Source organism: Neofelis nebulosa, chromosome 8 (genome assembly GCF_028018385.1).
Source record: "Neofelis nebulosa isolate mNeoNeb1 chromosome 8, mNeoNeb1.pri, whole genome shotgun sequence".
NCBI classification, from domain to species: domain Eukaryota; kingdom Metazoa; phylum Chordata; class Mammalia; order Carnivora; family Felidae; genus Neofelis; species Neofelis nebulosa.
The window spans coordinates 78787469-78800813 of record NC_080789.1 but is presented as its reverse complement, the minus strand read 5'-3'; the positions used below and the strand labels follow the sequence as shown (position 1 = coordinate 78800813).

General features: G+C 39.0%; 1 protein-coding gene across 6 annotated transcripts in view; it reads right to left on the bottom strand.

Moving 5' to 3' along the window:
- The window catches only part of DENND5B (DENN domain containing 5B), a 187843-nt gene that overhangs the window by 11449 nt on the left and 163049 nt on the right, over window positions 1-13345 (bottom strand). For all 6 annotated transcript variants that reach the window (XM_058743176.1, XM_058743179.1, XM_058743178.1 and 3 more), the window contains 4 exons: window positions 9992-10120; window positions 6636-6757; window positions 2611-2756; window positions 437-555 (listed from right to left, as the gene is read on the bottom strand). In XM_058743176.1, the coding sequence (XP_058599159.1) occupies window positions 437-555; window positions 2611-2756; window positions 6636-6757; window positions 9992-10120 (516 nt within the window). The remainder of the gene's footprint in view (window positions 1-436; window positions 556-2610; window positions 2757-6635; window positions 6758-9991; window positions 10121-13345) is intronic.

Here is a 13345-nt window from a genome sequence, read left to right as displayed (position 1 = left end):
GTCTATATTAAAATCCTGTGTTTAGATCTTCTGAGAAGAATATTTTCAAATTAGAAGTTAATTTGGGAGTTCAGTTATAGGAGAAAAGAGGAGAGTACTTCCAAAGAGGAGTGCCAGCTGTAACTAGTAGAGTTGAAAAGATCCTTTCCTTTTTACTAAATGAATTACTTCAACCTTTTTTTTTTTTTTTAAATTAGAGATCACTCTTTGCCAACACTTGTGGACTAAGCATTAACAGCAAACATAATCAATTTTTTTACAAGTTTTTTTGGGGGGCAATTTTGTATTCCATAAACAAAAGCAAAACCAAACAACCCAAAAAACTAAACTAAAATTCAGAAGGCAGGGAGAAAGCTTTAGAAAGAAAACAATTCTTAAACCTTTTCTTGTCTAAAGAATCTCAAAGAGTTCTGATCTCCCAAGGACATTTACTTACCTGTAAGTATGTCCTGTGATCTCATTTCTGACCATGACACAATCCACTAGCCATTTGGCTAACAGTCCTGAGTTATCGTGACCAATCTGAACAGTGGTCAGCTTCCCCAAGTTCTGGCACTGTAGGAACAGGACCACAAGTTATTCAGTGCCTGATCTTACCGCCGCTACCTCTTAGCTTCAGTGATGGCACTTTGGTCCCATCTAATTTAATAATTACAGAGGACCCATCCTGCATAATGGGCTCTGCTTTGCACTAGAGAAATATATTCACATCTAAGGTATCCCATCTATTGAGAGAGGAGACATATGGACATTAACTATCAAATGAGGGGACTGTGCAAGGTGCTAAACTAGAGATGTAAGCAAGTAGTAGAAAAACACTGGAAAAGGAAAAATTATTTCTAGCTGGGGAACTCAGAACTTGTGCCTTTAGGATGAGAAGAATTTCAAGAAGTGGCAAAAGTAGGGGCGCCTGGGTGGCTCAGTCGTTTGAGTGTCTGACTTCGGCTCAGGTCATGATCTCACAGTTCGTGGGTTCGAGCCCTGCATCGGGCTCTGAGCTGACAGCTCAGAGCCTGACAGCTCAGAGCCTGGAGCCTGTTTCAAGTTCTGTGTCTTCCTCTCTGTCTGCTCCTCCCCCATTCATGCTCTATCTCTCTCTGTCTCTCAAAAATAAATAAAAGTTAAAAAAAAAAAAAAAGAAGTGGCAAAAGGATGATATTTAGATTCAGTTACAGTGTGGTCAGGAAAACTATAGATATAAAAAAATCACTGACATGGCTATTTTTCTGTTTCTAATAAATACTAAGGCAGAACTGACTTCAAACCTCATCTGCTAGAAGTCTTTGAAGCTATCATAAAAAAAGTATAGTAATTAATGTCCTTCCTGGCCCTTGGTGGACAAGTACAAAAGAAAGCAATGAGGGGCGCCTGGGTGGCTCAGTCGGTTGAGACTTTGGCTCAGGTCATGATCTCATGGCTCCTGAGTTCGAGCCCCACGTCGGGCTCTGTGCTGACAGCTCAGAGCCTGGAGTCTGCTTCGGCTTCTGTGTCTCCTTCTCTCACTGTGCCCCTCCCTCATTCATGCTCTCTCTTTCTCTCAAGAATAAATAAAACATTAAAAAAAAAAAAGCAATGATAACAGGACAGTAAAAATAAATGTCAATTAATTGACTTTTAAACTCTGATAAAATATCACAGACCCCCCAACTGACTATGTATGGTTAGGAACAGCAGAGCTATGAGTTCTTAAAGCCCTTCACTTGTTTGTATCAAGGTGAGAGAGAAGGCATCATAGCAATCCAGGTGAGGGAGGATGGCATCCTGAATTAGTTGTGGCAGGATAGATGGAAAACGAGACAGATATGAGACAGTGTCTGGAAACAATAATGATGGGACTTATATAGAGTTTATGTTCCACACCTGCTAGTCAAAGAAAAGACAAAGGTTTTAATCTTTTATATACAGGTGGCTGGCTGTGAGTCCATTAGATAAACAGGGCCAAAACAGGTTCTTGGGGGTGTTATGATGGAGTGGAAACTGCTATTCCATAAGGAATATAAAGAATAGAAGAGGATAGTCAGTTAGTGCTACTTCCCTCCTGAAACAAGAGCACATATTTGTCTTCTTCCTGCATGCCAGGATCAACCTGCATGTGGGCTCAGAGATAAGGGAATACTTCACCAGGTGAGACCTGAAAATGGACTACAATATTGAGAGGTATTTTTATAGAATCAATCTATAAATGCCACCATGTGGTATACAAGCCAGAAGCATGCATGTCAGCTCTCCTGTCCTTTTGTCCAGGTTCAGGCAGGGAGCACTTGACAGTCAGGAAGAGAACCACTGTGGGAAAAGCATGGACTTGAATGCTCCCTATTTGCCCGGTTCTGTGCTAGGCACTGGGAATCATGGAATAGGACCTTGCAAAGTCCAAAAGTATTTCACTGAAAGTAGAAAAATACAGCCTAATAATTAAAATTAATCGCAGTAAAAATACAAAACAAATTATTGTGTTTAAAACTTTAGGTTTATACTCACAAAAATGATCCTGCATGCTTGAGTACTCCTTTATATTATTTGATTTGAGGAAAAATAAAAAAGCAAAACTGGAATCCTTGTGTAGAACTATGTAAGACATTTTCTGCTAAGAAAGGTATTAGCTGAACTTACCTCAAAAGTCATTTCAAGGAGATTTTTTGGAATCTGCATTACTCCCGTGTCTCCTAGCTCCCCTGATACACAGATCCAAGGATTCGATGTGATGATTGCATTGCTCAGCTTTTTGATGGGGATGATCACTGACCTATAGGGAATCACTGAAAGAAATCATGCTGAAATTAATTAAAAATTACAATAAAATTCTCATGATACTGGGGCAGCAAGGTGGCTCAGTTGGTTAAGCATCTGACTTCAGCTCAGGTCATGATCTCACAGTTCACGAGTTCGAGCCCTGCATTGGGCTCTCTGCTCTCAGTACAGAGCCCACTTCAGTTCCTCTGTGCCTCTCCCCAACTGGTGCATTCTCTCTCTCAAAAATAAATAAACATTACAAAAAAAATCTCCTGATGCTATAACAAATATTTATTAAGGACTCTGTTGGCTTTCACAGTTTGTTCTTTATGATCAAGAAGTACTTAAAAAGAGGAGATCACCTCTTCCAGTCTAGAAATAGGAGGTCCAGTTTATAAACCACAAGTCCAACACTTGTGAGGGCTTCCATGGCATATATGTCACCAGGTATGCATGGCATGCAGAGTATTACCGTGGTGATGTATATAACCTTGCTTTTCTTTCCTTTTTCCTTTAAATGCTTATTTATTTTTGAGTGAGAGAGAGAACACAAGCAGGGCAGGGGCAGAGAGAGAGGGAGACAGAGGATCTGAAGCAGTCTGTGCGCTGACAGCAGTGAGCCAATGCAGGGCTTGAACCGACAAATGGTAAGATCATGACCTGAGCCGAAGTCAGATGCTTAATCGACTGAGCCACCCAGGGGCCCCCATAATCTTTACATTTATAAAAAACAATCTCAGGCATTAACACCAGAACTGACTGCTATATAGAATTTTTACTGCTTTAATATTTTATTTATTTCGTTTGTCTTTTGAAAGATTTTATTTTTAAGTAGTCTCCATACCCAACATGGGGCTCAAACTCACAACCCTGAGATCAAGAATCACGTACCTCACTGGCTGCGCCAGCCAGGCATCCCTGCTGTAATGTTTCAATTTTGTTCCAAAATCAAGTACACATGAGCATGGTTGCTGATTTGGTTTCATATGCAAAAGGGGGTGAATGTCTCTTTGTATCCCTTTGTTGCTAATCTTCTTGGACAATGCTTCAGAATGTTCCCATTCCAATTTTACAGCACAACATGCAAAGCCAAGAGTAATAAACAATGCCATTCTGGACATAAAGTCTATAAATCACAATTAAGGTGACTCCCGTGCAAGGAGCCCTGGGGGAAAGAACCAAGAGGTGGAAAGAGATCTGTGTGAAACCTCTTCCTTCTGAAGGCTCTTCAAAAGGGACACCACTAGATGTCACTGTCCTATCACTGCCTTTTGCTCACACAAGGTAGGACAATTCAAAATAGACATTACGCACTCCCTCCATTCTTTTAAAAAATGGGGATGGCTCAAACACACTAACACATTTTTATCCCTCAGAGCCATAGTTGTTTGTTTTTAAGCAAGGTACAATCAATTTTTGTTGACATCCTTGGGATTTCTACTCATTTAGTCATAAGAGGGGGTATTAGAACCCCTCCTTCCTTGACTGATCTACACACCCGATGACACACATTTATTGTACAAGGTGCCCAGATACAGCCTCAGAGAATGAGCTCACGGTTCAATGCACTCTTAGATGAGGAAAATGAATGGGATAAACGGTTCATTTCCCTAATTTTATATAGAAGACTTTCTTTAGGTTGGGCAAATAAAACCTCCCTTTCTGTCTTTTTATTTTAGCCGAAGGAAAGGAAAATGTCAGAGGAAAGGCCACACTTTCATGGTTTAGTAATCATCAGAATCAAATGAGTTTTGAAACTGAAAGCAGAAGAGGTTAGTGCAAGACTTTATTTTAGGTGCCAGAGGCTTCTCTCATTCCTTTCACTGAGAGGATTAGAAAAGGTACAAAAAAAAAAAAAAAAAAAAAAAAAAAGGGACTTAGGACCAGCAGTTCTGTGGCTGCAGAGACCACGGACTCACAACAGCGACTACATAAAGTATCAAAGGAGTAATATTATTAAACTTAAAATATTTCTTTTTTAAAAATGTTTGAGAGAGCAAGCATGCAAGGGAGCATGTGCACATGCACACTAGCAGGGGAGGGGCAGAGAGAGAGAGAAAGAAACCCAAGCAGGCTCCGTGCTGTCAGTGCAAAGCCTGATGTAGGGCAGGATCCCTGCGAGATCCTCTACGAACTGTGAGATCATAACCTGAACCAAAACCAAGAGTAGGACGCTTAACTGACCTGAGCCACCCAGGAATCCCAAACTTAAAAATATTTCTTTCATGAAGATCTTAATTCCTCAAATTCAAAGAGTTACTTACATGAAATATATAGATACAAGTAGGATCTTAGGAGTCCTAACTACCTCTGCTATTTCTTCTCTTTTAAAAGTGTATATACCTTGTTAGCTTCTTATACTAGCAGTAACTTACTAAACTGAAAGTTTAGATACTAACAGACAGTTGACAGCTATTACTGGTTGGCTCAATACCCATTTCAACTCCATTTTTTCTTGTCTGCCTCTATCAGACACTAGAAAGCCAAAACCTGTAAGTTTTTGGCTAGTGAAATGTTATAATTATTGGGATTTGGGGGGAAAATTGTTTTCCTAGCACAGATTCTACCCTTTTCTCCTTGGCACTCTTCCTTCTTCCTGTTAGAAGGTGGACTGAGAACAGCCATCTTATGACCATGAGGTGGCTAGCACCCACTGAGAACGGTCTAGGAAGAGAGGGACAAAGACCCTGGGTCTGTGAACATACTGTGGACTATCCTGAAACTTCTCATTATGTAAGCAATATAAAACTACCAATTTGCTTAAAGCACTGTTTTCCAAGTTTCTGATTCTTGCAGCTAAACACAATTCCTAACTGACACAAAGTAAAAATTCTCCAAGTGGGGAAGGGGGGGCCACTGCACATAAGAATTAGAAACAGTGGTGGCATGCCTGGGTGGCTGAGTTGGTTGAGCGCACCACTCTTGATTTCAGCTCAGGTCATGATCCCAGGGTTGTAAGACTGAGCCCCACACTGGGCTCCACACTTAGCATGGAGATTCTCTCCCTCTGCCTTTCTACCCCCACTGTGCTCTCTCTCTCTAAAATATTTTTTAAAAAAAAAAGAATTAGTAATGGTGAACAGAATAAATGCTATAATTCGACTTTCTATCAGAAACACATCTCCAGTCAGCATTTCCTCCCTCTATATACCTACATCATCCAGTAAGGTCCTGAAGTCTTTCTGAATTATCAAAGTTTAATGATGCTCACAGTTCTATATGTTTATTACACTATGCTGGTTTTTTAAAATTTTATGTGTTTTGTGTAAGATACTGGACCATTTGTTTAATAAAACATTCCTTTTTTTTTTTTTAAAGAAAGCTCTAGATCCTACATGGGGCTTGAACTCATCACTCTGAGATCAAAAGTTGCATGCTCCACTGACTAAGCCAGTCAGACATCCCTAATAAAACATTCCTTTTTAACATCCATCCCATTTCCTACTGTAGACTGGGCTTCCTGGGAAGCAGACTGTCAGAAATCTGCATGCAGGATGTTCCTCCTGGGATTACCACCCGAAGAAGAAAGCAGGATGGGCTGAGAGAGAAGTTAAGCTGTGATGCAGTCACAGTGAAGTCCTCAGCTGATCCATGGTAATTTCCAGGGCAGCCCTATGATCATCCTAGGATGTTGGCTGACCAGCGAGGAGGGATCATCTTGGGGGTAGGGTAGTTTGTGCTGGTGAGGACTCCCCATGGGGGCTGACAGCTGAGGGCCACCCTCCCACAGCACCCCTGGAAGCTGGGGCACAACCTTCATTCCAGCACAGGTGGGGCCCACCTCATCCACAGTGTCTACCTCACTGAACTACCATATATCTCACTTTTCAAAGTATAAACTCTTATTCCATTTGTCACCTGAGCAACTCTTCACCTAATAATAATAGCTAGTTCTCCAGACTTACTGATAGTGGTGAACACACTGGTGAAGCAGAAGTAGTCAACAGCATTGAGGGAAAGAAGATGGTAAAGAAACTGCTCTCTTTCTTCTTCACACCGTAGAAAAGCATAACGCTTATAAAGCTTCCTAGGAATGGGTAAGACAAGCACAAAATAATAGTATAGTTTTCATGCTTTTCATTATGTCTTGCATTAAAAATAAACACCTTCACTTAATCAGTATAGGTAGAAACTTTCACCTGGAAAGAAGAGACAATTTACAAAAATGCACATACAAATGGTTAATGAAACATTTGTAACTTAACTAGCAATTAAAGGAAAAAACCTCCATGAATCCATTTTTGTCTATCAAACTAATAAAGATTTAAAAGGGCTAACCGGTACTGACCAGGTTGGAGTGTGTGTGTGGGTGCAATGAATAGCCATTCTTACAGTTGATGGGGCTGAAAATTTCAGGCAAGTAGTTTGTTGGTAATAATTGTTTTAAACCAGTCATACCCTCTGACACATTAATTTTACTATTAGAACTCTGTCCTAAGAATATAATGTGAAATATGGGCAAAGATTTACTCATGAATGACCACTAAAATGTTATTTTGTAGGGGCACTTGGGTGGCTCAGTCCGTGATCTCACGGTTCATGAGGTCAAGCCCTTTGTCCGGCTGCGCACTGATACCAAGGACCCTGCTTGCGATTCTCTCTCCCTCTCTTTTTCTGTCCTTCCCCCACTGGCATGTGTGTGCATGTGCACATGCTCTCTCTCTCTCTAAAGAAATAAGTAAACTTAAAAAAAACGTTACTTGTAAAAGGAAAGATATATTATGGCATATGCATACATTGGGATGCTATGTGAGCATTAAAAATAAAGTTTAGGAAGAGTTTTAACAACACAACTACTACTACTAAAAATAGTAAATAATTTTTATTAAGCACTTACATTTAAGCACTTTTCCAAGTGTTTTATAGTTATTAATACATTTAATCCTCATGACTACCCCAATGAGGTAAGTCTACCAGCACTCTCACTTTATAGATGGGGAAAACAGAGACACAAAAAAGTTAAGTGTCTTGTCCAAAGTCATTAGAATAGTGAACAGTAAAGGCAGTATTTGAACAAAGGCATTCAGTCTTCAGAGCTTATGCTCTTACAATATAGTGAAATGTTTATAAAATGCTAAGCAAAAATAGGAGGATACTGAATTGTACATATAGTATGATCTTTTTTTTTTTTTTAATTTTTATTTTTTAAGTAGGCTCCAAACCCAGTGTGGAGCTCAACAAAGGACCTGAATGCACAACCCTGAGATCAAGAGTTAGACACTTAACCAACCGAGCCACCTAGGTAGCCCTCAAAACCCTTCTTAATCCCCTTGCCCTATTTGACTTTTCATCATAATGATCACCATTTATGTGATGTTATTATGTGTCTCCCTCACATAAATATAAGCTTCATGAAGGCAAGAACAATATTTGGTTCAAAACTGTCCCTGGCACCTAGGATAGAGCCTGATGCTCAAATATTTACTCTTTGAACGATATTGACTGAACGAGAATTTGAAGGTAAGTCTTTATTTACATCCACAGTATCTGGTCATTTGTCTTCTTCATTTCTTTAGTCTTCCATTTTTCTTTTCTTTTTTTTTTGGTATATTAAATACATATAGTATAATCTTAAGTAAGAGAACATGCATAGAAGTACAGAAGAAAACATGTGAAATACTTGAAATTTACCTTTATGCAGTAGGAATTTATTCTTTTTTATAATTTTTTAAAATTTTATTTTTTTTATTTAAACTGTAGAAAATGTTTATTTAGGGGCGCCTGGGTGGCTCAGTCAGTTAAGCGGCCGACTTTGGCTCAGGTCATGATCTCACGGTCCATGAGTTCGAGCCCCGCGTCGGGCTCTGTGCTGACAGCTCAGAGCCTGGAGCCTGTTTCAGATTCTGTGTCTCCCTCTCTCTGACCCTCCCCCATTCATGCTCTGTCTCTCTCTGTCTCAAAAATAAATAAACGTTAAAAAAAAAAATTAAAAAAAAAAAAAAGAAAATGTTTATTTATTTATTTTGAAAGAGAGAGAGAGACAAAGATAGAGGGAGGGAGAGGGGCAGAGAGAGAATCCCAAGCAGGCTCTGTGCTGTCAGCATGGAGCCCTACACGGGGCTTGATCTCAGGAACGGTGAGATCATAACCTGAGCCGAGATCAAGAGTCACACGCTCTACCAACTGAGTCAGCCAGGCACGCAACATACATATATACATACATACGTACATATATAATGTATAATACATATACATATACATTATACATGTATAACATGTATACATGTTATACATGTATAATGTATATGTATGTATGTATGTAAAGTAAACTTAAACTCTATGCCATATGCCACATATGTGGCTTGAACTCATGACCCTGAGATCTAGAATCACATGCTATACCTATTAAGCCAGCCAGGCACCCCCAGGTGCCCAACCTTTATGTAGTAGGATTTTAAATGATCATTATAATTTTCTTCTTTGTACTTTGGCAACAGTGGCCATGAATGATTTATAATGGGAGGGGATGGGTAAGGGGAGTAACCAGTTTTAGAGTACAGGATCAGGTTCACAGGCTATAATTCACTTTGCATTCTTTATTAAATCTGTTCTTTGGACATTAAAACTCATCTTAAGATCCCCTAGGGGGTAAGTAGTCCAATGCTGATGTGTACAAATGCAAAACTACAGAATGAATTGTTACCATAAGATTCCACCACACTGTCAAGTTTGAGATCTTTGTTGAATTTTTTGCATACCTTTGCTCTAGAGAACTATGTCCTCAGCCTTCAAATTAACTCTACCGTGTATCTTATATGGATGATGTATTTCATCTAAGAAGGTTTCTTGATGCAGTAAAGGGAAACCTATCAAAACAGTTAACAATTAACTAACATGTACTCAATTGGTTTTCCTGGCTCTAAACTACTGAATGTAAGCACTGGCATGACTCTCAGAAGAAACCCGTTAATGTGGACTTTTTTTTCCCACTACTTCAGGTTTTGTTGTGATCTTTATAATATGATATAAATGGTTTACATAGATTCAACCTGTCTTTTGGATGTTACTGTCAGCCTGTGTGGATTAGTTAGTTTTCTGATTGAGAACAGAGCAATCTAGCCTTTGGCTGTGATGTCTGGTGTGCCCTCTGAGGTAAAATCAAACCATGGAGCGTCCAAAACACATGCCTGTTAGAAAGAAAGAATGCAGGTGCACAGAAATCAACAATTCATGCTGAAAAAGCCAGTTTGTCAGCTAATGCAATCTGCTTTGCAGACACACAGGTCACAGAAGCAGAAATGTCTAAGAGGCTATCACCTACTTGGTGAGTGGCTGGTTGGAGAGCAACTGCTTGAGATGCTGGGACAAGAGCTTCTTTTCTAGAGACAGTCTTATCCATGCCCGAGCTCGTCCGACGTCAGTCTTGATCTCACTCATGTTTTGAATATGCCTAAAGAACAGTAGCAACAGCAAAGATGTAGATCTTAAGGATAACCTTGAGCCGGAAAAGAACTAAAGAATTACAGCATTTTTCACAGAATACTTCTTTCAAACTTAGCAGAAGCAATGGCAATACGCACTTTATATTGATTAAATCCTTCAAAGGTTCCGTCTGAATCATGAATTCATTATGACATCAGAATCACCATTACAACACAAGCATGCACAGACATCACCCTCAGATAAAGCATTTAACACTCATTTATTCAGATTTTATTATGTTCTTGTTTCAGCCTCATGGACCCCTATAAGCTGGCAGTTGGTTATTCCTGACCCTCAGGAAAATAAAAGTAATAAAAAAGGCTGAATATTTAAGTTTTTATTCAAAATAATTGGTCTCTAGTTTAACTAAATATCTGTCACAACTTTAATCCATTGAATTAGTTCAAGGTCCAAGTAATTTCTGGAAACGTATGGAAAATACTAAATCTTACTTTCCACAGCCCTTGAGGACAAGCTGTACTGCACTTATAAATTCAAAATTTGTAAAAGACTTTGGAAATTGTATGGTCAAATTCCAACTGAATGTCACATGTATGTATAGAAGTCAATGCTATACTCAGAGGGACGTGAGTTTATTTTCCTAAATGGTTTTTCTCCTAAAGGGGAAGAAGTTTGGGCAGGAAGGGCAGGCCTAAGGGGCAGGGTAATTGTAAAACCACTACAGTGCGTCACTAAATTAAAGTTTTTGTGATTGTGACCCACCATCCTTTCCCTTGATTTTTTTTTAATGTCCAGAATGACTCATCTTACCTATAATAAATATTTCAATGAATCCCTTTCTCTAATGATTCCAATAATTCAAAATAAGGAATATTCTCCCTATAAAACACACATATTCTTTCTCTCCCTCTCTTTTTTAAAGATTTCATTTTAAAGTAATTTCTACACCCAACATGGGGCTCAAACTCACAACCCAGAAATCAAGAGTCACATGCTCCACCGACCAACCTAGCCAGGCACCCCCTCTTTTTTTCATCTTTCCCCCCTCCCTCTCTCCTTCCCTTCCTCTCTCTTAATCCCTGGATCTGAAGATTTAGGCCCTCAAGCCGGAGTGTTGATATATGATCAAAGACTCTTGATAAGATATAAAGCATTATAATCACATTACACAGACACACTGAAGAGGTGACTTAAAAACAAGTCAAAACGAAGAGTTAAAAGAAAATTCTGTTGCCATCTTTGTAGGGCTTAGCCAACCTCACCTCGTCTCTAAGAAGTTTTTTCAGAATGTATGACACACTTATTTTATTTTTAAAGGGCTAATACCAGTATACATGGTCATGAATGGAGAAAGCTGTCATTAGGCAAGTCCCCTCTTAGACCCTGGTTCTTACTGATGGTAGTGGCAGTGGTGGGACACCTGACAACCCAGTAGGGGCCTAATGAAGCAGCACTGGCTGTTCGTCCACCCTGACATTTCCCAAATGATGACACAGCTGACCAAAAGCAACAAAGGGAAAATGCTCAGGCATTTACCACTTAAAGTTCTAAAGTATTTTCAAGGCACCCCCGTTGAGTGCAGTGTCAACTCAGAGCTCACATAAGTGAGGAAAGTTGATTCAAAGTGTAGTAACTGAAAATGAATCCACATTAGATCTGATAAGCACTTATGTGGTCTAATCTTTTCCTTAGTATTCTTTCTATTCTAAAACAGTAAAATTTACTAAAATAAGCTTTATGTTGGCCTTAAACAAGAATCTGGAGACATGGTAGGTTAAGAATGACAAAATGAAAATAATTGTAATTTGGAAAACAATCTATGTTTAAGGAAAATGAGAAGGATTGGAATATGTAACATGCAATCTATCTTAAGTGGCAATCAGCATTCCCATCATTAAAGAATTTGTGCTAGTTTTTTTCTTGGGAGGAGGCATGGGGGTTGGGAGACAAGGCCACCAGACTCTTCTTTGCAAGCCCATCTTATTCACTGGCACCAGGGAAACAGCTGTCTAAAATACTGCATCCATAATATAATTCCTTTGTTCCAGAACCTTCAAAAACTCACAGGATATAGTCTGAACTGTGCAGACTATACTTACTACCCCTCAGTCTCAATATATCCTCTTATTCAAAAAAGTTCCATTCCAGACAACTGACTCATAAGACTTTGCATTCCATTACCTGCTTCCCTATTTGATTCTATTCATGTTTGAGATCCCAGCTCCTTCTAGATTACTTTCCATGACCATCACAGCCTTCAATGATCTCTTTAATTTATGAAACACTATAGTCTAACTTGCATTTACCATGTACTGCTTATTATTACTTTTATCATTTTCTCTTGGTGTACATGTTTCTCAGCTTACAAAAGCTCCTGGGAAAAGGAGCCCCACGATTCCTTAGCAGCCTTGCAGTCTTCTTTGTACCCCATAGGGCCTAGCACATAGTAGGAGCTCAAAAACTCTGCTGCTTTGTGAATCTATATCTAACTCTATGCTTTAAAACAATTTATATGCATTTTGTTATTAAACTGTAATCGAATCTATTAAAAATTTGCTGTGTAGTTATGTGCCATTTGGATCTACTTTTAATTGGAATAATTTATTATAGATGACTATAATGGAATTCAGAAAAATATTATACAAGTATTACTTCCAAAATAGATCCTGTTAATTCACAGAAAAGCACATATGGTATGGTTTAAATAACTTATTTACTTGATTTATTCCTAACTCTACTACAAAGCTTTCTAATTTAGAAAAGTTTCTGTGTACCTTGTCTTATCTGACTGTCACAAAAACTAGTCAGAGGGAGATCATCATTATTTCACTTTAAGGGTGAGAAAATGGAGACTAATTGAGACTAAGTGATCCAGTCAAGGTCACAGAGATAATAAGTATTATTCTAGACATGTCACCCATTTTCTATCAATTCTTTCTCACACTCACATTCTTAGAGAAGTTCCCCTAGAAGACACAACTCCACTTACCACTATGATCCTAATCCTTCACTAAAATGGACTGAGTAAGAGGAACATCCCTGATCTAAACTGAGTTCACTGGATTTTCTCTCAGAAACTAGGAATTTGTATACTGGAAAACCAGGTTAGTTTTTGTTGAATGCTAAAAATAAGAAAGGATGTTAAAGCCAGGGCTTGGGCCTGTACACAATAAAACAGAAAAAAAAAGGCAAGGCAAAGGAGGGACAGGGAGGGGAAGATGAGCAGATGTGA